Source organism: Trematomus bernacchii, unplaced genomic scaffold (assembly GCF_902827165.1).
Source record: "Trematomus bernacchii unplaced genomic scaffold, fTreBer1.1, whole genome shotgun sequence".
In the NCBI taxonomy this organism is placed as follows: domain Eukaryota; kingdom Metazoa; phylum Chordata; class Actinopteri; order Perciformes; family Nototheniidae; genus Trematomus; species Trematomus bernacchii.
In genome coordinates this window covers 5009632-5034811 of record NW_022987828.1, presented here as the reverse complement: position 1 = coordinate 5034811, position 25180 = coordinate 5009632, and the positions used below count along the sequence as shown (strand labels likewise).

At 42.5% G+C, this 25180-nt stretch overlaps 3 protein-coding genes across 4 annotated transcripts in view; 2 read left to right on the top strand and 1 right to left on the bottom strand.

Annotated features, from left to right (window-relative positions):
- The window catches only part of psme4a (proteasome activator subunit 4a), a 29548-nt gene extending 17707 nt beyond the window's left edge, over positions 1 to 11841 (top strand). For both annotated transcript variants that reach the window (XM_034152507.1, XM_034152506.1), the window contains 29 exons: positions 139 to 296; positions 446 to 541; positions 789 to 844; positions 945 to 1001; positions 1109 to 1164; positions 1517 to 1615; positions 1778 to 1840; positions 1926 to 2021; positions 2152 to 2283; positions 2390 to 2599; positions 3439 to 3575; positions 3797 to 3850; positions 3936 to 4065; positions 4185 to 4266; positions 4366 to 4519; positions 4648 to 4717; positions 4818 to 4943; positions 5037 to 5189; positions 5683 to 5787; positions 5895 to 5986; positions 6316 to 6447; positions 6546 to 6754; positions 6860 to 6945; positions 7088 to 7216; positions 7744 to 7899; positions 9945 to 10107; positions 10195 to 10328; positions 10486 to 10626; positions 10825 to 11841. In XM_034152507.1, the coding sequence (XP_034008398.1) occupies positions 139 to 296; positions 446 to 541; positions 789 to 844; positions 945 to 1001; positions 1109 to 1164; positions 1517 to 1615; positions 1778 to 1840; positions 1926 to 2021; positions 2152 to 2283; positions 2390 to 2599; positions 3439 to 3575; positions 3797 to 3850; positions 3936 to 4065; positions 4185 to 4266; positions 4366 to 4519; positions 4648 to 4717; positions 4818 to 4943; positions 5037 to 5189; positions 5683 to 5787; positions 5895 to 5986; positions 6316 to 6447; positions 6546 to 6754; positions 6860 to 6945; positions 7088 to 7216; positions 7744 to 7899; positions 9945 to 10107; positions 10195 to 10328; positions 10486 to 10620 (3270 nt within the window). In that variant the 3' untranslated portion in view covers positions 10621 to 10626; positions 10825 to 11841. The remainder of the gene's footprint in view (positions 1 to 138; positions 297 to 445; positions 542 to 788; positions 845 to 944; positions 1002 to 1108; positions 1165 to 1516; positions 1616 to 1777; positions 1841 to 1925; positions 2022 to 2151; positions 2284 to 2389; positions 2600 to 3438; positions 3576 to 3796; positions 3851 to 3935; positions 4066 to 4184; positions 4267 to 4365; positions 4520 to 4647; positions 4718 to 4817; positions 4944 to 5036; positions 5190 to 5682; positions 5788 to 5894; positions 5987 to 6315; positions 6448 to 6545; positions 6755 to 6859; positions 6946 to 7087; positions 7217 to 7743; positions 7900 to 9944; positions 10108 to 10194; positions 10329 to 10485; positions 10627 to 10824) is intronic.
- Positions 11842 to 12591: 750 nt separating this feature from the next.
- On the top strand, positions 12592 to 15706 carry gpr75 (G protein-coupled receptor 75). The gene is made up of 2 exons (XM_034152510.1): positions 12592 to 12834; positions 13147 to 15706. The coding sequence occupies exon 2, from the start codon at positions 13272 to 13274 to the stop codon at positions 14904 to 14906; it is 1635 nt and encodes a 544-aa protein (XP_034008401.1). The 5' UTR covers positions 12592 to 12834; positions 13147 to 13271; the 3' UTR covers positions 14907 to 15706.
- Positions 15707 to 15957: 251 nt separating this feature from the next.
- Positions 15958 to 23456, bottom strand: erlec1 (endoplasmic reticulum lectin 1). The gene is made up of 14 exons (XM_034152511.1): positions 23129 to 23456; positions 22768 to 22872; positions 22020 to 22100; positions 21749 to 21826; positions 21590 to 21653; positions 21446 to 21492; positions 21122 to 21345; positions 20507 to 20651; positions 20251 to 20412; positions 20106 to 20165; positions 17627 to 17751; positions 17458 to 17535; positions 17256 to 17331; positions 15958 to 16849 (listed from the first exon to the last, which is right to left on the bottom strand). The coding sequence occupies exons 1-14, from the start codon at positions 23267 to 23269 to the stop codon at positions 16778 to 16780; spliced, it is 1458 nt and encodes a 485-aa protein (XP_034008402.1). The 5' UTR covers positions 23270 to 23456; the 3' UTR covers positions 15958 to 16777.
- Positions 23457 to 25180: the final 1724 nt, after the last annotated feature.

Below are 25180 nucleotides of genomic sequence, written 5' to 3'. Positions count from 1 at the left end.
AAAGTTGTAAATCAGATGAGAACATACTAAATGATATGTAGACATACCAAATATATTTATTTTGTGGTGTTATTGTAGCCTGAAGTCAACAAAAGTATTGTATATTAAGCAAAAGCACAATGCTTTTGTCCCATGCAGGACTGGGGTCGGCCTGGAGACCTGTGGAATTTGGATATCCGGTGGCATGTGCCCAGTGTTGAGGAAACATCCTTTGCGTTTTACTTACTCGACCTGATCCTCCAGCCTGAGCTCCAGCGCCTTCAGAGATTTGCACAGGGAGAACAGGACATGAGCAGGTATGCAAAACTAAGTTTAAGTGTTCACCTGTGCCTCCTACAGCATTACAAATACAGAAGTTGCTAGACGTAAACTGGTTTCAGTCTATCTCTGTTTGGCTCTGTCATGCATGTATTTATAGGACTTGTGTTGATTTTGTGTTTTTCAGAGATGACGTCCTACAGAGCCTGACTATCATTCAGCACTGCCTCCTCGGGGCTGGGAGTCTGATGCCTGCACTGAAGGGAGAGACCATCCCTAAACTGTGAGCACATGCTTTCACATAATAATCTCCTTTCTGACCAAGAAAACCAGAGAAAGACACAGTTAAACACATCTTAGTTTAAATCTAAGTTATGCTTGGTTCTGAAGAACAACAGAAATATCCCAAATGGATGTATGACCTATATATATGTATATATTCTTAAGTTGTAGAATTGTTGCTAAGGACTTTATGAAGTTTCAAAGACTTGAGTAGCTGACTTGGCTTTGAACCTGGTTTTACCCCTCAGGGTCCAAAGTATGGTGAATCTAGATGAGACCACCCTCTACACTGGAGTAGAGTATGGTAAGCAAAGCCCTTCTTAAAAACTGTTTTGTTAACAAAAGTGTAAGTAATAGGGTTTGTTGACTATTATCTGACACTGTAATATTATCTGTACCTGCAGATGACACCAGAGAGAACTACAGAGATGCTGTGTGCAGAGTGATGAGACAGCTGCTGAGTAAGTGTTCCCTCAGTTACTCTCCCTACAGCCACATCTCTAACCAGGCTGTAGTCTCATTGTGTTTAAAAGACAAACTCACAATAAACTTCAAACTCTTTTTGCAGATTACATCCTGGAGCACTCTGAAGACGACACCAAGTCTCTTTTCTCCATCATCAAGGTAGACACACAGTAGCATATTAGTCTGTATACTCCTATGTGTTTGTGCTGAATAATGTGCCTATATCAGAGGTCAGGCTATAAGGCACATTTTCCCTGTTTCCCTGTACTTTGCCAGACCCTACCAGCATTTATATATTTGGGTTAAAAGCCAAACAGGCCACAGTGGAGCGTGTGTGGGAGGTATTAAACACTGCGTGGGACATTGTGTAGGCAGAGGTTATCCCTGAATTGACTTTAATCACGTTTGCCGCCTTGAATCACTCAATACTCCTCACAGGCTATTGCCAGGAGCTTTGTATTGATCCTATCACCCAACTATTATCAATATTTCTGTCTGTGATACCTTTCAGATCATCAGCGACCTATTGCAATTCAAAGGTTCTCACAAACATGAGTTTGACTCCCGCTGGAAGAGCTTCAACCTTGTGAAGAAATCAATGGAAAACAGAGTGAGAAACCTAACATTTTATTGTATTTGTGTTACTTTTATACTACTGTTATCCTTTTTGTAATTTATCAAAGTGTATAATGCCTTTTTTAGATTGTACTGTATTGCAGTTTCTCTATTTATGTTTGTAAAAATCTAAAATGCCTCACCGTTGTATTTGCAGCTTCACGGCAGAAAGCAGCACATCAGAGCTCTGCTAATAGACAGAGTCATGCTCCAGCATGAGGTAAGTCTTTCCTAGAGAAATGACCTTATTGGGTATCCTTGTATATTGTTACTATTTATAACTTTGAATCTTTGCGTTTTACCAGCTGCGGAAGCTGACAGTGGAAGGATGTCAGTACAGGAGCATTCACCGGGAGCTGATGAGAGATCTGTTGAGGCTGTCCACAAGCACGTACAGCCAAGTGAGTGACACTCAACAGTAATGCATTGTGCATTAGTTTGTTTACATTTGAGCAATTACACATCATCAATCCAAAAGACATTTGACAGTATATAATAATCTAACTGAGACTTTTCTTTATCACCTTCCAGGTACGCAGCAGGGCTCAAAATGTGTTGTTCACGGCACTGGGGACCTACAATTTCTGCTGCAGAGATCTGATCCCCCATGTCCTGGAGTTTCTGAACCCGGACAACAGCAGTGTCTCACAGCAGCAGTTCAAAGTACGGCAGTCCTTTTCTGTGTTGTGCTATACAACAAACAAACTCACACATTTTTACACTTTTGAGTTTTTGCTCCTAAACATGCTCCACATCTGTACCTCTCCAGGGTGCCTTGTACTGTTTCCTGGGGAACCACAGTGGAGTGTGCCTGGCCAATTTGCACGACTGGGACTGCATTGCTCTGACGTGGCCCGCCATCGTGCGCTCTGGCCTCAGCTCAGCCATGTCTCTGGAGAAACCCTCCATTGTGCGGCTCTTTGATGACCTTGCAGACAAAATCCATCGCCAGTACGAGACCATCGGCATCAACTTTGCTGTAAGTACATCACAGAGAAGGCTTTCACAAATGGAACATAGAATCAAAGGCAATGTTTATCTCTGCCTACCTGTTATAGTAGAAGCTCAATATATCAAATACACATGCCCCACAATTGTAGGATAGATCTAAATTATATATCAAATATCAGAGTATTTTATTTTGTGATTCAAAATATGTGGTGAAGTTTGATTGGTTCCAACATTTGTTGGACATCAATGTTGTTTTCAGTACTGAGGTGGACATTTCAACCGACATTGAGAATAAACACCCCACACAAATCAGTACATAAAAATGTAAAAGAAAGAAAATAAATTAAAGTCTTATTTAATAAACCAAATAAAGAAAAGCTCTACAGTCAGTCTCTTAATTAGATGTTCTTAATACAGTTCTAGTACCAGTCAGTTTTTAAATTCCTGTCCCCAGCAGCCAAGTTAAAGCAAGGCTGCAAAAAAACACGGTCATAAAGAGGGGCATTTATGGCTCTCTTCAGCTAGTTTGCCTTCTTCTTTAAACAAATCTTTTCAAAACTATCTTTCAACTATAATATCTCAATAATCTTTACGACTAGAATGCCATAATCTTCATTTGTGTCAGAGGTTGCAACGTTCATTTTGAGTTTGTAAACAGAAAAAAATGTATCTGCAGTTTTACATATACATTTCAGTATTCTTTCTCCCATATAGCCAGTTCCAAAATACATTTTTAGATAGGATTTATTTTCCATTACTCTCTAAACATACATATCAGTCCCTCCTGTTAGGGCTTGCTTTGAGTTTGATTTCCTGTTGAGCAAAGTATGTCTGATACTATATGTTTCATCTTTTGCATTCCTTTAGATTGAGGGTGAGTGCTCTACTGTGGCCAAACGACTCATGATCACTGGAAATCCTCTTCCCAAGGAGCCTGTTCCTTCAGAGGAGGAAGTAGCAGAGGGTGGGAAAAAGCAGGAGCTCAAGAATGCAGAATGTGTTCAGTAAGTTCATCAGTACTCAAGACAAAGACCAGATATCTATAGCTGAATGCAAAGATGCTATTTCTCAAGTTCACAACATGGTCTTTTCTCCCTGGAGAATAGAACTTTTGAAAGTTCTTACACGCATTTGTTAAGATGATGTGCTAACTCACTAATTGAATGTCAACATCATAGGCTCGATTACAGGGTTTAAGTACTAATGCTCTTCTACTTGTTTGTAGGAACTACCATCAGCTCATTGGAGATCTGCTGGAATTCCTCAACAACAGCAACATGTAGGTTAATTTAAAAGTGACTTCTTAAAATCATTTATATATGCATTTATTGGCCTGTAACAATTACTTTGTTTTAACATTCTAGGCCTTGGAAGTTCGAACACATTGCAATCGGCTTCCTGTCATTGCTGCTGAGAGACGACCGCCTGCTCCCACCAGCTGCCGTCACGTTCTTCGTCAAAAGCCTCAACCATGACTCCCTCTATGTTCGCAAGGTGGGGCAAATGCAAAATAATGAGAAGTGTATTATTGGTGTTGTGATTCTAATGCATATGGATGCAGTCCAGTGTTTCTTGTGGACATTTTGTCTGAAATATCTCCCGTTTTCCACTAGGTGGCGATATCCGCTGTGGCAGGGATCATGAAACAGATAAAGAGGCCGCATAAGAAAGTCCCCATCAGCCCCTCAGAGCTCTGTAAGAATCACAAGGGCTTGTTTGTCTGCAATTTTGTATCTCCATTCACACTTTATATATAGTTTAAAACTGGTCTCAAAAATAACCAATCTTTGTTAGGTGGAGGGAAGGAGCTGAGTGGTAATGTAGCAGGGGATCGTCAAGACAACAAGTGGCTCCAGTATGACAGCAGCAGCCTGCCACGCACACAGAAGGACTGGGATGCCTGTGTGTTCGTGGAGAAAACTCACTGGGGATATTACAGCTGGCCAAGGTTTTATATGTCTTATTTTCTTTACCTGACTGTCTTTTGCTGTCTCAAAGAATGACATGAATGGTTGTCTGTTGGATACTTTCTTTCGTCTTGTTTTTATTCATCATCTCTTCACTATTGTTCTCTAGAAAACTGATGATATATGCCCCACTGGAGGAGCAGCCCAAACAGAACCTGACCAGAGAGGAAATGACAGAGGTTTGTGCACAATCGCACTCCCCTTATGAAAAATATATAACGCACATAGTAATGTTAAATAATGTTAACCACATTTACTAAATCGAATGTGTCCTGCCAGCGGGAACAGATCATCTTTGACCACTTCTCCGACCCAGTCTTCATCAATCAGTTCATCGAGTTCCTCTCTCTGGAGGAGCGTAAGGGAAAGGACAAGTTCAGCCCTCGCAGGTTCTGTCTCTTCAAGGTGAGATTCGCTGAGGGTAGTGTTAAACGGATTGAAGCAGCTAAAGTCGGCCGGTAAGGAAATTAATCTGTTCCCTTCTCCTGCTCTCTCCAGGGATTGTTCCGCAATTTCGGAGACATCTTTCTTCCCCTGCTGCGGCCACACATGGAGCGCCTGGTGGCCGACTCCCACGAGAGCAAGCAGCGCTGTGTTGCAGAGATCATCTCAGGGCTGATCAGAGGCAGCAAGCACTGGAGCTATGCAAAGGTAGGGGAAAGGAAATTCTCACAAAGTAAGCGGACTCAAACAGTTTGGGAAATTCCGACGATGCATTTAAAAAGTCATCGGAATTTGTAAACATGAACAATTTAGCTGAAGTTCGCTTTTTGCACACATGTCTGCACAGCCCTCCACTTCAAAATATAATTCACTGTAGTTTGCCATATACTCATTGTCCTAGGTGTTTTAGTTTTTTAGCTTCTAAGGTTAGTGTATAGTTACATTTAAATTGGTGTTAATACTTGTCTTTAGCATCCTTTTTTAATGCTAAATTGTTTCTTAAAATACTTATTTTTTATTATCCTTATAAATTTCTTTTTTTACCTACTTTGCAACTTGTGTTTTTATATTGTTTATGTTCGCACCACCAGACACCAAAGCAAATTCCTTGTATGTGTAAACGTACCTGGCAATAAACTTGATTCTGAATTTCAGGAGAATGTCATATTTTCAATATATCCCGCCTTGTGAACTTTTACAGGTTGAGAAACTTTGGGAGCTGTTGTGTCCGCTGCTCCGTACGGCCCTGTCCAACATCACCATAGAAACGTACGCAGACTGGGGAACCTGCATTGCCACAGCCTGTGTAAGCGTCTGCCCGTTTATATGCATCGTTTCTTTAATCTTCCATTTGTTAAACTTTTGTCACTCATTCTTCCTTTTATATGACTCTGTTGATTCTGTCTCGTATAGGAGAGTAGAGACCCACGCAAGCTCCACTGGCTGTTTGAGCTTCTGATGGAGTCTCCTGTCAACGGAGAGGGGGGCTCCTTCGTCGACGCCTGGTGAGTAGAGAGGGTGCAGCCTAAAGCACATGTTGCACATCATAGACTGTATGCATTACATTAATGCACACAATGTCAACAATATCTTGTTTTTCATTACTACACATATTTTATACCAATTCTACTTCAACCATATTCAATGTAAATACTGCTATATTTTACTATATGTTTTGAATGTTATTATAGTTTTCTTCAAATAGTTTTCTATCAGTTTTAATTTTTCAAATTCCTCTTATGTGTTAACCTACCTGGCAATAAACCTGAATCTGATTCTGATGTTGATGTGAATGACAAAACTGTGCTGACTGTGCTTTCTTTTTCCTCTCCAGTCGTCTGTATGTGCTGCAGGGAGGCCTTGCTCAGCAGGAGTGGCGTGTTCCAGAGCTGCTCCACAGGTTGCTTCAATACCTGGAGCCCAAACTCACACAGGTGTACAAGAATGTACGGGAACGCATTGGCAGGTAAGGTCCTTTTTTTACATCCCTAGTGAATGTCATTAATTACTCTTTTAAAGCTTTTTGTGTCTCATTGTATCACTTCTGATTTGCTTTCCTTCCAGCGTGCTCACGTACATCTTCATGATCGATGTCAACTTGCCATGCACTCAGCCGACCACGTCCCCGCGCATCTCCGACTTCACCGAGCGGATTCTGCTGCAGCTGAAGCCTCTCACCGAGGGCGACGAGGAGATCCAGAACCACGTGGTCGAGGAGAACGAGGTGGGAGAGCAGGACGAGAGGACGCAAGCCATCAAGCTGCTCAAAACAGGTGGGTCGAGGATCTTATCCCTGATACTGAACCATCACAATGAGTAAATAAACATCTATTTTTGTTATAAACACGAGTGTTTAACATAAATATTCCTGCCTGCAGTGCTGAAGTGGCTGATAGCGAGTGCTGGTCGCTCCTTCTCCACTGCGGTCCCAGAACAGCTACGGTTGCTTCCCCTGCTCTTCAAGGTGAAACACTCATTAATTCAAAGCTTTGATCCTCTAGCTTTCTCCCTGCAAACTTTACATTTTCACTTTTAATGTATACCCCATACAGGGATCTTAAAAGACACCTGCCTTCCCGTTAACCTCTCTCTGTCCTCTGTACCAGATTGCTCCCGTCGAGAATGACGACAGTTACGATGAACTGAAGAGGGATGCAAAGACCTGTCTGTCTCTGATGTCTCAGGGACTCCTTTACCCAGAGCAGATCCCTATGGTCCTCAGGGGCCTGCGGGAGGTGAGTCATCTGGCAGCTGAGGCTATTAATCCACTTTTTACCTGCATCACACATGACTGGGCTTTTTACAGAACCCCGCTTCGTATAACCTGTGAAGTTATTTTCGCAAAAAAAGAGGAAAGGTTCTAAGGGAATGACAAATGAATGAGATTTCTAAGTTTGACTGCTAAACATGCATTCTTAAATTAATCGGTTACATAAGACATTATGTCAGTACAGTAGTTTGCACCTCTCTAAAGCATAATAGAGTACATCTGAAAAAGGGTTAATATGAGGGAAGGATTCTACAGGGATTTTTGAATGTGCAATTGGCAACAACATAATCTAAGCTGTGCAGAGTCATGCTAAAGAAGTCGTATCTGTTCTAACCCGTTTGATATTCTATACATTTAAAAGTGGCACAAAAGAGGAGCTTTATTACAAAAGTGCTTTTTGGTTGGCTCCCCGGGGCTGGGTCTGGTCTGGTCCTCCAACAAAATGCTCAGAATATTTTATTGATTTGGGATGGGTTTATTGTTGTGTTTCAGATTGCTGGCAGCAGCTCCTGGCACGCTCGCTACACGGTGCTCACATACCTCCAGATTATGGTGTTTTACAACCTGTTCACCTTCATGAATGACCAGCAGTCAGTGAATGAAGTCCGGGCGCTGGTGGTACGACTGCTGGAGGACGAGCAGCTGGAGGTAAAAACAACCATTCATTCACAGCATTACAATCATCAAATATGTAAGGCTGAAACATGCCGGCATAATCGTCACTGTAATATGAACAAACACAAGGCAGTCTGGTTATATAATCTTCGTTGAGCTTTTGGCCAATACATGCGTGTTTATGCTAGCAGACGTTCTCACTGTCTTTCAGCTTCACTGTAGTGATTCAGCACTCTCCTTCTGGCCCCCCCTCCCCTCCAGTCCTCTAGCTGTTTCCATGGAAACCACAGGCTGCAGTAATCTGTTGCTATGGAGATAACGTTCAGATTGAAGGAGGATGAGAGGGAGAGGGATGGAGTAGAGACAAAGGAGGAGTGGGGGATGGATAGAAGTAGCCATTTTTATTTGGCCTCTTAAACTAACCTAAGGCGGATTTTATAGGCCCTTTACACACCTTTATTAGACCTATCAAGACACATGTTATGCATACAGGGACCCCTTATTACCAAGTAACAAATGGTGCACGAAACCCTTATATTAAATAATGAAGAAAATACCTTCCTTTGTTGAGGTCTCCTAGAATAGATTAGTAGTGCAATTTTCCAAACTCACATTGGTTTTCTCATACAGCATCTCTGTATAGTATGTGTATTCACTGAATTTCACTCTGTCCTAAACGCCTTGTTGGAGCTCCTGCCCCCCCCCCTCCCTGTGAGCCCAGTGTGCTCTGATTGGTCAGCTCGCTCGCTGCTGCGACGAGCTGACAGTGTGAGCTGGCTTACTGGTGTGGTTTCCTGCTTGCTGCGAGACAGCGAGACAGCGCGAATGGACGCGGGAAGGGGGGGGGGGGTGCTGAGGCCCCATCTGCGAGGCTCCACTAGCACCCGCATCGCACCCCCAAACGCGGCGCACCTACAGTGTAAGCACGCCACAGTTTCGCCGCGCTGCGAGGCTCCACTAGCACCCCCCCCCAGTGTGTCACATTTTCGCTGCTAAAAGAGTGTGTGTGTGTGAGGAGCTCCACGGATAGGTCCATTTGGGTATGGGCACGTCACCATACCCAGGAAGAAAACAATGGAAAAAGAGAAATCTCCAACGAGGCGTTCTGGGGCAGCATAGACAGGTATTTTCTGTGTTAGAGTTTGACTCGCTAGAGGGTGTACTTTGAGGGTTTGTGACTTTGCAGACCGTTTACATGCAGAAAAACCTTCATAACACACAAGGGGACGGGTAATAACCGGAAAAGCATGACATGGGACCTTTAAGACAGTTTGTTTTATATATAAAATATTGTGTCTTAAAAGAGCATAAGAGGAAAGCTGTAACCTATTGGCCCTGGGGTCGTTTAGTCTAAAAAGGCCTTTCTTCTGGAGATCTGCATAATTCCCATTTATTAGTTAACCTTTCCTTCTAAGAATTTAATTGAGAGAGGAGACATAAAATATGCGACAGACCATTCGAGCTCCTATTATAGAGAAACGTACCCAAAACACGCATCCACCCCCAGTGCCCAGCTGGCTGCTATTTCCATCCAGCTAGCCAGTGGAATACCCTGCCTAATAACAGTGTTGCTTTGCTGAGTCTTATACAGTGCAGCAAGAGTTGTTAAGGTGCTGGGGCTTGTGTGTTAGTTTGTGATATAAGAGACCAGTCAGAGATGCTACGCTAGTTAAATTATCCCATAATTGGCACAATATAGGATTAACTTTTAGAACACCTGTCACCGTGTGATTCACACACAGAGGATCCAAACCCCACTGTCTCTCGGTGACTCAGGAGCAACCCGCTTCTGTGTTAGTGTATATATATCGGTCTTAAAGAGACAGTTCCCCCCTAAATACAAAAAAACAAACCTGTAGGGTTTCTTGTCAATGTGAATTGATTATGTTGCTGAGTGTTGCTGAGATATTGGTTGGAGTGATGTCTGACTCCTCCTCCCATTTATAATTTAAATAGATGGCATACAGCTTGTACTCAAAATGCAATGCAATATCTCTTTCCAGAAATCATGACCCAGTTGCTGTAGCACTGTAGTGACAAAAAACACTTCATAATTCATTCTTGCCTTTGTTTTGTAGGTAAGAGAAATGGCCGCCACTACTCTCAGCGGCTTCCTTCAGTGCAATTTCCTGTCCATGGACGCCCCCATGCAGGCACATTTTGAGGTTCTCTGCAAGACCCGCTTGCCTAAGAAGAGGAAGAGGGAGCTCGGCTCTACAGTGGACACTATACCTTCTGCTGGTAAGGGGCTTCTCTAGAACATGTGATGATACACCCAATATGCCGTTTTCTGATATTAATGGAATCCCTCCTGTTGTGTGTTTGTAGACCTGATGCGGCGCCATGCAGGCGTTCTCGGGTTGAGCGCTTGTATTCTCTCCAGTCCATATGATGTGCCCACTTGGATGCCCCAGCTGTTGATGGACCTGAGTGCTCACCTCAATGACACACAACCCATTGAAGTAAGGGTTATCACCTATTTATCAATTTATACTGTTTGAGTTGGGTTCTTTCTCAACCACATGTTTCCCACAATTGCATAGCTACTGTTGTCTGTGCAATGACTATGATTTACTCTGTTACAAGAAATAAAAAACATAATTTGTGTTTTTGTTTCAGATGACTGTGAAGAAAACTCTGTCAAACTTCCGACGGACTCACCATGACAACTGGCAACAACATAAGCAGCAGTTCACAGATGACCAGCTCCTGGTCCTGACTGACTTACTGGTCTCCCCCTGTTACTATGCCTAAAACCTGGTAAAGCATTTCAATCTCAAACTGTTCTTGAAGGATAAATACTTATGAATTTTGTTCACACGCACATCCAAAAGAACCTGATCATTATTTGTCAATGAATAGTGAAAACGATGCTGCTTTAAGGATTATTTAATGAGCCTTGAGGAGTTTTCTTTGAGCCAGTTTTTGAGTGTGTTTTTGATTTACTTCTATGTACAGATACCAGCCTGCATTGGGGAGGAGGCTCTAGTTCTTAACTGAAAGACACAGCATCACCCTGGAAGAAGAGTGGCACACAAAGCAACTGAGTTGTGGCACCCAGAAGGATTGACAAGTTGTGTATTCATGTATTTAGCTCCTTGACATTTCTACTATACTTAATATTTAAGGATCAATCATAGCAGGAATGAATGACCTGCAGTTTGTAACATTACTGTACAGTTTTATTTCCTCTTTTTTTGGTTTGTTTGTATGCATGTGCACGGGTGTATGTGTGTGTGTGTGTGTGTGTGTGTGTGTGCGCTTTTGTGGGATGCTTGAAGAGACATCTGCCAGTGTCCCATACATTTCTCAGGATTCTATCCCAAGTATCAACTCTGAGCCATCATGATGTCCAGTGTCAGACACACTCTTTACTATCTCCCAATAGCGAAGTGTTCGTTTCAAGCCACCTGTCTGCAACACACAATGTTTGTGTGGCTGTTTGATCTATATGTGATTATATGCATCGTGCATGTGTGTTATCATCGTGTAGCAAATATGCACAAACATATTTATTTATTTATTTGACTTTTTTTGAAGTGCTAAGTTTTAATTTTTCATAGAAGGTATTTCTGAGATTGCAGAGCTTTTAGCAAAGGAGCCAATTGTCATCTACTCTTGCAAGAAAGGGAGAGGGCAAGCTCCCCACTGCTGTGCTGTGTGATGCGTTTGCTGTGAGAACTGTTTGATGACCATTTCATGTGTCTCGTTGCAAGAAAATAACCACACCGCCTGTCTGTAATCGTGACCTCTTCCCCTATTATCCCTCGCATCATTTACCTTTTTCTAAAAACCCACTGAGATGAGAGAAAATGTACTTGGTTTGCTTTTCCCTGATGACTTGAAATCAGTCCAAGCATTTAGTACCTCACTTATGTATAGTGTAGTGCCAAAACTGCAGTGATATTTTTTTTTCTCTTTTTAGATGTACTGTTTGCTTATTGAATGAGATGTTAATAAATTGTTTGTAAAAAAAAAAAAAAAAAAATGCATCTGTGTTTTTTTTAAGGTCTCTCGCTTTATTTAATTTGTAGTAAATCAACAACTCAAAATGCATAATTTAACTTTTTCCTTGGATGTTTTTAGAAAGCAATGGTTATTATAAAATCACACTAAGCAGCTTGCTTAATTATGTAACATTGGCAACTAATCTACATGAAACTGTGACTGCAATGTGGTGGTATTTCTTTGATTTTATTTACAGATAATTTATTTGAGTAAGTCGGACTGCTTTAAATAATCAGAAAATCACCCCTGTGCGTGTCGCCTAGCAACGACGTTGTTAAGCTGCTGTTCCCAAGGACAGCATGAAAAGCAAGAAAAAAATAATTATTTTTTATACATTTGTTGCATTCATCGAATATATTCCGAACGACGTTATGAAACCTAAAATTGAACGTAACATGAAATATAAATGTATATAGGGTTCACAATTTTTCCGTAAAAGCCACAGTATGTTGATGGATGATGGGGGGGGGGACAAACCGTTTGCACCTAACGTGACAGGAATATGGTGTTCTCATTAAAAATATTCCAACTTTGTATTAAATCTGTGGAAAACGCCATTTCTCTCTGTTTTTATAGATGGGGAGAAGTGGTGTGAGTGTTTCGTATGGACTTCTTGAATGCAGTGGTTATGCTCATGCCCAGATACGTAGGCAGTGACTTCATACTCATTTTTCAGTGCACGTCCAGTGGCCGTCGCTCCTGTATAAGAATGGATATATCGCCAAGAAAACGAAAATGCTATCTCCTTTTTTCGCCCTATACGCGATGAAAATCAACTGACATGTAAAGAAACGCATTTTATTTCAGCGTTTTTCTATGGAGGTCTCTGTTTTGGACGGTTTGCTGGTTGAAATACGTTTTTATCTTTCAAAGCCGCGGTGCGTTCACTTACTATCATAATGCTTTAAATTCAAGATGGGCTTTATGAAACCATGATGGATGCACATTCGATCACAGACGGTAGGTTATATTTTCTCATTTTATAAATTATGTAAGCTATTTTACGGCTTGAAATCTAAATACATTAGGACAACACTGATATACACAGACGCTGTGTGTGTGTTGGGGGGAGTAAGGAATAATTGGCCGAATGCAGTGGTGCATAGTTATAGCCTACTGTAGCTTGTGTCTAACATGTAATGCATCGCAGTTTCTTATTAAATGTACCTTTTTACCTTTGATGGTAAGTTGCATTTATCCCTTTTATCAAACAAGAATGTATTAACGTGATCTACTGCACACAGCTAATATATTACTTTGTATCCTTTGTAGCACTCTACCAAGGTAGCAGCAATGGTGGAAGCAGAAGACACTGTGATCATCATGTACTCCTTCCATACAGAGGAATAATGCTGAAATTGATGACTGTGGGATCCTTATAAATTGTTAATAATACAATGAACACCACTGCTACACCATCAGACCTGGTGGATGTGCCGAGACAGCAGAGCTTCAATGGCACCCATGGCGAGTCAGGCTGGGCCGTGATCCACACTGCCACCCTGACCTTTTGCTCTCTTCTCCTCATTTTCATCTTCTTTCTGGGCTCATATGGCAACCTTGTGGTATTCCTGTCCTTTTTTGATCCGGTGTTCCGCAAGTTTCGCACCAACTTTGACTTCATGATCCTCAACCTTTCTTTCTGTGACTTGTTCATCTGCTGTGTGACTGCCCCCATGTTTGCACTGGTGCTCTTCCTGGATGCGGGTGGGGGAGACGGTGTGTCAAAGAGTTTCTGCTTCGCCTTCCACCTGACCAGCTCAGGCTTTATCATCATGTCCCTGGAGACGGTGGCTGTCATTGCTTTGCACAGGCTGCGCATGGTTTTGGGGCAGCAGCCCAACCGCACCGCCTCCTTCCCTTGCACGCTGGCCCTCACTGCCCTGCTGTGGACATCCAGCTTCACCATGGCCGCCCTCCTCACAATGCGGGCGTACCCACGCAGAGACGGACCCTGCTTGCCCCACTTTGGCCTCGGAGGTGGACGGGCCAGGGTTGTGTTGTACGTCTACCTGGCAGACTTTGCCTTTTGTGTAGCTGTGGTGTCGGTGTCCTACCTGATGATTGCTCAGACACTAAGGAAGAACGCACAAGTGAGGAAATGTCCCGTCATCACTGTAGATGCCACATGCCCTCCACCCCCACCACCTCTCATTGCAGCAGGCTTTGAGAGCATGCAGTGTGCTGTTCAAGGCCCTTCTCTGTACCGTAACCAAACTTACAACAAACTACAGAACGTCCAGACACACTCTTTCATCAACAAGAACAGCCAGCCTCTGGTTCCTGGGGCCGCTCAAGGGGCCACCTGCTGTCAACTGGTGTCTACAGTGAACTTGGCCACAGCCAAAGACTCTAAGGCTGTTGTCACCTGTGTAGTTATTGTGTTCTCTGTGCTGCTTTGCTGCTTGCCGATGGGAGTTTCACTGGCACAGGACGTTTTGTCACCAGAGAGTAACTTTGCACATTACCAGTTTGAACTGTGCGGCTTTGTGCTCATTTTCCTCAAATCGGGAATCAATCCCTTTGTGTACTCGCGCAACAGTGCAGGCCTCCGCCGCCGCGTGCTGTGCTGTATTCAGTGGGCGGCACTGGGCTTTCTCTGTTGCAAGCAAAAGACTCGTCTGCATGCGATGGGGAAGGGCACCCTGGAAGCCAATCGCAATAAATCCTCGCATCATGAGACCAACTCAGCCTATGTTCTGTCGCCCAAGCCACAGAGGAGGCTGGTGGACCAGGCTTGTGGGCCGAGTCACTCCAGGGACTGTGCTGGAAGTCCAAGGGCCACAGGTGTGCGCAAACCTCGCCCGCCAAGCACCTCGACACCCATCAACACCCGCATTGAGCCCTACTACAGCATATACAACAGCAGTCCCTCTGCAGGGCCCAGCTCCCCCACCAGCCTGCAGCCTGTCAGCTCTCAGACATTTGCCTTTGCCAAGTCCTATGTAGCCATGCACTACCACACTCACCAAGACGCACTGCAAGACTTTGAAAGCACCTCAGTGCACCAGATTCCCATTCCCTCAGTCTAATCAAAGAGCTGCTTAACAGAAAGGTTTGGACATTCAAGCCATGGCTTTAAATCAAGAGGAACTTTAAAAACGCCCATTTTAAGTATTTGGAATCAGTATTTACTTTTTTTTCTCCACTGCAGTGGAAATACATGTTTCTTGAGTGGAAAAAGTAAATTACAGTGTTATTAGCATTGCAACGAAACTCAGAAAAAGCAATAGATTTGTAATGAAAGTCTGTTCCAAAAAGTAACTCACTGTTTTACTGATACTGCATTTTCACCTAAATCCCCCCCTCTGTGTTGCACACGCATGTGCCATTATAAGCCGATACTCTGCAGGTGTCATGGCAGCCAAAGACTGCAGTTGCTCCATTACTGCGGTGTCCTCTCTGGCTGAAGTTGCTGCTGTGGTGTCGGGCTGCTGTGGAACACATGGTTGTTGATGGCATGTGGTCGCACTTTGATGAACTTCTGCTTCTTGAGAGAATTGTATTTGTGAACCTCATACACTTTTTAACACAATAAATGTTTGGCAAGTGCAGTGGATCTGTGCTTTCACTTTTTAAATAAAATGAAAATATGAAGCGATTAGTTGATCAACAGAAGGCAAATTAAACTCAATTCACTGCATGATGGGATACAATTTCCTTATGGAATATTGAAATACCTTATTGAATTGATACCAATAGTAATTCCAAAAGTACAGTAAGTACACCATAATATAGGTTTCTATTAAGCACCAGTGTAAGTTCCCTTAAGAAATGTAATTGATGAACCCTCATGACATGATTCTTTTAATCTGAGTGCGTTGGTATAATAATTGAGCCTGTCTATTTTAAAAATACAGTCATGCATTAATAAATATGTAAATTAATAAACATTGCAGCATTTTCTGTTCTCAAAAGTATAGATCTTTCTAAAAGACAAACATTTTATTATTTAACATCAGTTTATGGTCCACACAATTAATGAAAAACAAGAGAAACACTAAAATGATTTTGCAAACTTTAGGCAATGACAGCCCTATTACTGTTAGGTGGATACATGTATTGCTATGATTTCCTTATATCTTTTTTTTAACGTTTTTATTCAACAGTATACATTTTAGGTTTTCATGGTTCATTTTTATTCTTTGCTGGAAAAGTATTGATTTGTACTCCTTCGATACAGCAGGGTGAAGGATCCCAGTGTGACTCTTCATAAAACCACAGAATACCTGTTACAGGAACCCACAGACGTTCTGTACATTCAAAACAACCTTAAAGAACATTTTAATCAACCAATCACTTGTGTTGGCATTCCACAGCACGCTCTGAAGCATAAGTTACACTCAGTCATCCAGTAAATTAACACAATGCACATTCTCACTGATGCAAAACACTTGCTTTTCACCCTATCTACAAAGTACAAAGTGCCACAAACAAGCAGCTAATCAATTTCATATCACACTCACAAATAAACCTTAAAGACAATTACACCACCATGAATATTGTGATTCCCCTGATGATTGTGAATCCCCTGATTCATCACTCCTTTGCTTGCAATTAATCAACAAAGTGAAGCATAGATATGGAGTACAGGCAATGAATGCCCTGCCCTGTGGACTGAGGCGCCGGCCGCTGTGTTTTCAAAAAGTCTGAGCTAGCCTGCTGATTTAAGGCTGTGATGTAGCATTGTCAGTGTCTGTGCTCCTCAGCTACATTAAGTCCAGCCTCAGGATCAAGTTTAACCTTAGGCTTTGAGCGCAGTGTCATGGGCATCTCTCTTCCTCAAACAAAACAGGCTTCTGTTTTATGATAAATGTTCTCTCTTCAAGTGCACCTCTCGCTGTCTGGTCTCTCTTTGTCCTCCATGCTCCATTGCGGTCATATGATCTTTGTTTTTTTCAGTTTAGCTGGAGATTGACAGAAGCCCATGTTCATCAGCGGTGTCAAGAATCCTGCATATGACCGGAGACTCAACCTAGGAAGAGAAAACATGTAAATCATCTGCACTGCCAGTAGAGTAATAAACCAAAAGTCTTGCTCCCTATTTAATTGGAGGTATTTCTTGTCATATGGTATGAGAAACTTACTGATAGACTTAAAAACGGCTAAAACTAAAACAACTTCCTTGTGTCATGCTCTAAACACAAAACATATTTGTATTAAACAACTTTAGAAACAAGAAAAACAAATATAGTTGTTTTTGTGTACAACTGAAAACATTGCAATTAGCTTTGCCTGAACACTCACATATGTTGGATTTTCCTTTACTTTCAAAACTGTAGGTGGGTTTAGCATAATAAGGTGCAGTGTAAACTTGATATGGTGCTTCTAAGCATGTTGCTTTTTAGTTACTGTGACTCATGTGTTGCTAGAGAACTTACCCCAAGGATGTACTGACAAGTCTGAGGCTCCAGCATATAGACCGTGACAGCATGGGGAGATTCAGACTCCTTACATCTGACCGAGAGGAGAGAAATGAGAGGAGTGAATCAGCTGGGAAACATCGGGGTATTGTCTTACTCATGTGTTGACTCAGAGAACTGGTGCTGTGAATCCTCTCTGGACACATGACTGTTCACTCACTTGAGCTTCACGATGACCTGTCTGGGCTTCCCTGTCAGATCACACAGATCCCCGTGGCCATAGAAGTGGGAAACCAACCTGTCACGAAGCGGGGGAAATGTTATCATATGAATCAGCAAATGGCTCAGTTTAATTTGTATCCAGGCTTTCAAAGATATAAATGGCCTACTTGACTTTCTGCACTCCGTCGTCTTTGAGCTGGTAGGATCTTGCTATGTTTTTGGCGGCCCACTCGTTGTGCTCCATGGCGTTCCAGTTCCCGACCACCACCGTGTTTTTCCCTTGCTCTTTATCCTGGGGCACCAAGGGACATTTTTACCAGTGTACAAATGCAGTGTAATGTGCTGAACAATTTTACATATATATTTACACAGTCAACAAATGTTTTACTAAATGAAAGTAAAGCTGAAACTACTCAATAATACAATTTGTGGAATAGTAATCGCCAACTTATTTTAGAAAAGGATAATAGTGTGTTTTTAAGATAGCAAATGTTCCTCAGTTCCAGCTTCTCACTTGTGACACAATGCTACTTTTATTTGTATGCATTAATAAACAATTTATCTCTCAGTTTAGACTGTTGGTTAGAAAAAAACAAGCAATTGGAAGTCAGCACTTTAACCTTAAGGAAAGCTTTAGGTGCTTAAAGGGGACCTATCATGCAAAATGCACTTTTGTACGTCTGTTATACATGAATATGTGTCCCCGGTGTTCCAGGGAACTCACCAAGTGTCAGAAAACACAACCCTCTCTATTTTCCTCCATACCCAAATCTCTAAAAAAAAGGGGCTGCAACGGATCTGATAAAAACTGATCCACATTTGAACACTGTCCTGACGTCAGGACGGTGGCGCTACGGCTATTGGGCCAACTCTCCACCTATCAGGGGAATGTGGGCTTGGGCCACGGCCGGCCATTGCCGCTCGAAAGCGCTGGAGACGCTGTAGTACATATGCCAGGCCTGTAAGTGGCGCTGTAGTCTGCCACAAAAGCAGCGAAGAAGACTTCCCGCCCATAGTTACCATGGTTACCCTTCTGTTTATTCTCCGCTGTGGCTTTTTTTCTCCCTCCCCGAAGCAAGCGTTTGCTCCCGCTGCTTTAATTCAATGCAATCCCTCCCCGTCGAGGCAAGCACTGTAATGGCGCGTTTCCACTACAGCGCGGAGCACGGTTTAAGAGGGCTGTGATGTCAGCGGCCCGGTTTTGGTTGCGTTTCCACTTGGCCTAGTACCGGCCGGCGGGTCCTAATTCACAGTTTTTCTGGCCTCATAAAATCGTGGGTCTAGGGCCAGAGACAACGAGGCTGAGTCGGGCTGAGTATGCTAAACTAGAGAGAGAATCGCTGGCAAGGGGGCAACAACTACAACAAGATGGACATATTTGACGGTGATTTAATTGTAATACACGTTTCAAAATGATGCCGAAGTAACAACATACTGATACCGGTTAGTAAAAACCATGAATTAATGCTTTGACAAGTCTGCAGACAGACGGCAGGCGAAAAACCTTTTAAAATGCGTGTTTTCTAAATGGAGATTGGCTAAGCTAACGCAGTATATGCTCCGACCGTCCACACTCACAACAACGGCCTATACAGACATAAATAAAGCAGCGACTGTACTCGTCATGACACAGGCAGTCTGTGGTTTGTACTCGTTTAACTTTTGTCTAGTTTCTGAACATATGAGGAGCTGTGAGCTCTGAGTGCTAACAGCTAACGGCTGTGTTGTTTTTCTGGGGTTCTCATTGAAGATGACGTCACGGCTCCGCCTACACTGCGTTACTATAGATACTACCCCAGTTCCTAAACTGTAATGGAAACGCGCCATAAAGTGAGCCAGTCCTAACGAGGCCTAGCCATACCGAGCGAGGCCGTGTAGTGGAAATGCGCCATAATTCTCTCCGGTTAGTCCACCAGCAGATGACAAACACCCACCTCTCCGCCTCATCCAAGGAACGAGGGGACCGTGCGGCAGAGTTTCAGTTTCAGTTACTTTCGCCGGTCAAGATGTCCGTTAAAGTTTAAATCTTCCGGACAAAATTAGAAAAGTGCCGGTCAAAGGTCTTCTTTGTTATTTATTGAGCTTTAAAACAAATGAATAACGACTCTATATAATAAAACATGGAGGACGGAGATCTCTTTTTCTCCCCCTCTTCTGACAGCCCAGCAGCTGATCAGAGCACGTCTCCCCTCTCCTGCAGGGGGGCGTGGTCAGCAGAATCAGACCCGTAGACAGCAAACAGCACATAGAGCGAAATGAGGCATGGCTAAAATGCATGATCTGTTTGGTATTTTGAAAACAGAAACGTATAAATATACCTTATATAGGTATGGCCCTACAATATATCATTTAAATATAGCATGATAGGTCCACTTTAAGGTGTTTTTCTCTAAATAACCAAGGAGCTTCACCCTGTTAGCCTTAGCTTCAATCAGTCACTACTTTTTATGTATTATTACTTATTGTAGTAAAGATTTTTTTTTTTTTTTAAAGCAATTAATTAAGTAAAAAAAAAAGCTACATTTATTTATAGTGAAATAAATGGGAAGTTCAAGCCCTAAAGCAAGGTGAAACTGGAACTTTGTTCTTGAACACAATCTCATTCATCCCCTCACTTACACACAGACGTGCACAGGGGACCCTTACCTCATGGTACTGATGGACGTGCTTTCCGTAACAGAACTCATATTTCCACCACCCTACTCCCTGAAATAAACAATTGAAGATGATTAGATGTCAGTGTATGGTTTGTTAAAAACTGCTCAGGTGGTATAGATGGAACATTTCTCACCCCATGCAGACAGTACGAGCCACTGAGGAACTCCCTGATCAGCTGCTCGTCCGTGAGGCGAGAGATGTGAGTGGTGCCCACAGTGACCTGAGTCTGCCCTCCAACCGTAATGGGTTTGTGAGTGGAGGAGAAGGCCTCCTCTCTGATTGGGGGTGTCGGCTCCTGTAAAACATCAAAGATATATTTGAGGCAGGTGTGTAGGTACACGGCACGCTGTCTGCATGTTTCCCCTCTGTCATATCCGCGTATGTCATACCTCTCTGTGGGCCTCGGAGGCGGCGCTGAAAGGCGGTTTAAGCTGCTCCTCTTGTTCCTTATCCAACTGGGCGAGCCGCAGAGGCCGCAAAGGGGAACCTGCCAGAGACTGGCAGAAGATGCCGTTTACTGGGGAGGACTTGAACCTGCAAGGAAAATATGTCGATTAGTGTGATGGAAACTTCTGAAGCAATGGAGACAAGACTCAGAGAGACACGGGGAGAGCAGGAACTTTGATGGCAAACACTGATGGTTTATTTGGAGCTTCGGCCGGAGAATTCACAAGACATGTGCTGCGCCACGTGGTGCCACAGCGGTTGCCAAACCAATTCTGAAGATCTCTACCCCAGACCCATGTATTTAGCTAGTTCTGAGAGAATAATCAACATTGTGCATAACAAGATAAAACAGGAGTACTATAACACCTCTATCAGCTGACGTCAACAGGCAGGAATAGGGAGACAAAACACAGAGCACAGCAGCCCAAGGTTGCATTATTTCCCCAACAATTCGAAAAATGCCTTTTGGTAGAATCCTGACCACGAGACAATAACATACTTTTAGTACTAAGAATTCAATTACGATATCTAAATGTTATCATTTCTGACAGATCTACCTGTATTTTGGGTGCACACAAAGCAGCGGCGTCAGCACCACCACCTCATATTCACAGGTGGTGACCTCGGCGACAGACAGGATCTCGTGCTTGGCCTCGGGATGACAGACGTACAGAACAGATGAGGAGCGAGCGTCGTTCTGTTTCAGCACACAGGGGGTCCCATTTCCCATCTCCAAAGCGAAGTAGGGAGTCAGCTGACCTTCTATATTCTTAGAGGACACCTGGACACAAGGGGAAAGAATGAAGGAGACATAAAATGTGAGAATTGACAGCAAGTCCGACAAATCTGGTTGGTTCCTGCTGTTTTATTATTATACTTACTTCCGTTTCATCCGCTGGTTTTGCATTTTCTGCCTCTTCAACTTTATCTGAAAAAAAAAAAAAGATCAATATCACTTGAGCAAAGTACAGAAAATACTAATATGCTAAATACCATATTAAAAACACATTCAAGTATGAACTCACCTGTCTCCGTTGACTGGCTCTTCTGTGCCATATTCCCAAGGAAGTACTCTTGAACACTTATTTTCTAAGGAAACACACAGTATAACCTTCAGTATACAATGCACTACAGCTTCTTATTCATGTCATCTGAAAATGATGTTACCCTCTCAAAACACTGACCTGACCAGTCTCCTTCTCCTCATGATACTGTCTTATATGCTTTCCATGGCATACTTCATAGGTCCAGTACGACTCAATCTGCAATGTTGACAAGCCAAGAGAAGGTTTAGAGTTATTCAAATCATCTAACACTCGCAGCAACACAGCAGGCAAATAATGTCAAGTTTTTAGTTATTCTCTGCTAATGTAGCCTGAACTCAAAGTTTCAGTCTCTCTGTTGAGAGCAGGAAGGAAATTAGGGGACATAAAAATGAAACCTGAGAAGTCTCACCCTGTATGAACAGCTGCTTCTTTTGAATAGTGGCTCCAGCAGTTCACCTGGGGTGGGCCCGGTGTACTCCTTATCATCATCCTAAGTCAACAAAGACACCAACACATGCAAGAAGAGTGAGGGAGAGAGAGACAAGGAAGTATGGAGCTGTGTTAATGAACACAAGATTGAAAAATAAAAATGTAGTGGGTTTTTATGACATATTCGACAAATCTTGCTCCACGTCATGCAGATGCTTTTTTCCCCAGGCCTACTGTTTCAGTCATTTAAATCTCAGTTTCAGCTGTTCAGACGTGTTGCCAGTCTTAACTAAATGGCCTGGGTAAAGAAGTCAAAATGAGGACATGTTTTAAACCTTACTGATAATAGTTATTTTTTTACAGTTATAGTTGTTTTTGCATCCCCCCATAGCAGCAAAGAAGGCGCAGGTATCAATGGTGACCAAAACTACAACATTATTTATGACACAGATTGCAGCTTAAACAGTGTCAGAATATGACAGCAGAGTGTTACACCATCTTTGGTAGCACGGATTCCATTGTATGACATATGACATACACGGAATACCATTCATTGTATGCACAGTACACCAGAAGAGTTGAGTATGCAAAGTTCCTTTTAGATCAAAAATAGCCTTGGTTTGTTGCATTTACCCAGTGGGATACACTTGAGCAGCTTTGTATTATTTCAATAGCTGTCACAATGTTAACAGTCATCTGTTGGGGAAATTAAAAACATCATTGCTTACATTATCTCCAGATGTCAGGGAGGGTAGGATACATTTGTACTTCTCCTTCTCTGTTGTGGTCATGATTACAAAGTCATCTTCCTTGTAAATAGCTCCTGTAGATGGCTGAAACCCAGAGACAAACGTGTGTTACTTTAACAGTAAAACAAGATAAGATAAGATGTACTTTATTAATCCCAATTTGGGGGGGAAATGTGTTGCAGGAGCATAAAGCAAAACAAGGCAGTAAAGGAAGAGGAGATAAACTGGAAATAGTGCAAGCTCACTTCAAAGCTACACAGTTGTCAGTAGCATCTCGTTGCAGTACGTGTGTTACATTTCTCCCTAATATATTCAAATAAGTGTAAACGATGAGACTTACCAGTGTGAATTCAGGGCCTGGCCAGTGGATTTTGAAAGGGATTTCGTCTGTAAAGGAGGGATACCCCCCTCGGTTTGCTGATACTCCGCTGCAGACCTCCAGTAGCCCCCCGAGCAACACCAGCATCAGCCCGGGCATCATCTCTCCTGTCCGGCTGCTCGGCTTCTACAGCCCGCTGCTCATGTAGACCACCAGCCTGCTCCCACCACACAACAGCGGCCTTACAGAGGAGGAAAAGCTACTACACAGTATGAGGAAGTCAGTTTAGACCGGCGTAAAATAGGACGGTATGAGACGGATGTCAATACAGTTCTGAAGACAGGAAGTGATCTGTTTACTTGCCACGTCGTGTTCCGCTTGTGCGTCAGGCTGAAAAAGCAGCAGCGTCCTCTGGCGGCGACACCAGGTATAACGCGTTTACATTCACTGTATTCATTTTTGCACGGCCTCGCTCGGTATGGCTGGGCCTCGTTAGGACTGGCTCACTTTATGGCGCATTTCCATTACAGTTTAGGAACTGGGGCAGTATCTATAGTAACGCAGTGTAGGCGGAGCCGTGACGTGATCTTCAGAGGACCCCAGAAAAACAACACAGCCGTTAGCTGTTAGCACTCAGAGCTCACAGCTCCTCATATATGTTCAGAAACTAGACAAAACTTAAACAAGTACAAACCACAGACTGCCTGTGTCATGGTGAATACAGTCGCTGCTTTATTTATGTCTGGATAGGCCGTTGTTGTGAGTGTGGACGGTCGGAGCATATACTGCGTTAGATTAGCCAATCTCCATTTAGAAAACAAGCATTTTAAAAGGTTTTTCCCCTGCCGTCTGTCTGCAGACTTGACAAAGCATTAATTCATGGTTTTTACTAACCGGTATCAGTATGTTGTTACTTCGGCATCATTTTGAAACGTGTATTACAATTAAATCACGGTCAAATATGTCCATCTTGTTGTAGTTGTATCCCCCTTGCCAGCGACGCTCTCTCTAGTTTAGCATACTCAGCCCGACTCAGCCTCCCTTTACTGTCCAGAGTAGGCTTGTATTACATCCAGTATCCGAACTCATTATACATTATAGACAACCAACCACAAAGACATTGCTAAAATCCACATAACCTTATTTTCAATTCAGAATCAGAATCGGTTTTATTAGTAGGTTTACAACATTTGCTTTGGTATAATATGTGGTGCATACAAAGACACAGAAAGAAGAAAATGTAGCAAAATAAAACAAAATAGGACTGTTATGACAGCTATTTAAAAAAACATCAGCAATATTTATATATATAAAATACTATATTCTGTATTAAAAAACATATATTGTAAAGATCAGAAAATATACACAATATACCAATTATGCAAAGCTCAATTTTGGGAGATTATTCAGAAAATGTGCAGATATGTGAAGTATGATTATCTACAACTGTGTGTTCTTTTAAAAGCACACTAAAAACATACCATTATTTTCTTGACTTTACTGGTAAGATGATCCAAAATGATGCTGGTCAAAGTGAAAAAAGCTAATTTCCATCTTTAAAAAAATATAAATACACAAGACTGTAGAACTAGATCTAGATTGCAAATAATGCTATTTGACTGTTTGCTAAATGGCTAAAAAAAAAGCAACATGTCCTGCTGGTCAGCAGATCAGTAGTGCAAATACAGAGACCTCTGAAGAGACACATTTACTTCTCTTGTATAACTGCTTTAATGGATGAAACCGTTTATCTTATGTTCTACAAAACCTAAACACTTCCTCACCTCATTTGCTGAGTAAAGTACTCTTAAAGCTATGATTGAACACAGGCCACAGCTAGCCTGAAGCATTTGGCTCCTTTGATATAAAATAATGGATGTATAAAGAGAGGTTTTCAGATCACAAAGGCAGATGGCCTCATCTCTGCCTCCCAGTGGAAGGATTTGGAAGTTTAATAGTGTCAGTGTGTGTGCTGAATACATAGAGCTGACGTTTTAGTGTGTCTTAAACCTGTTTGGACTCCATGCAGACTTAGAGATGAGAGGCTGTATGAAGATGTGGAGTATAATAAAT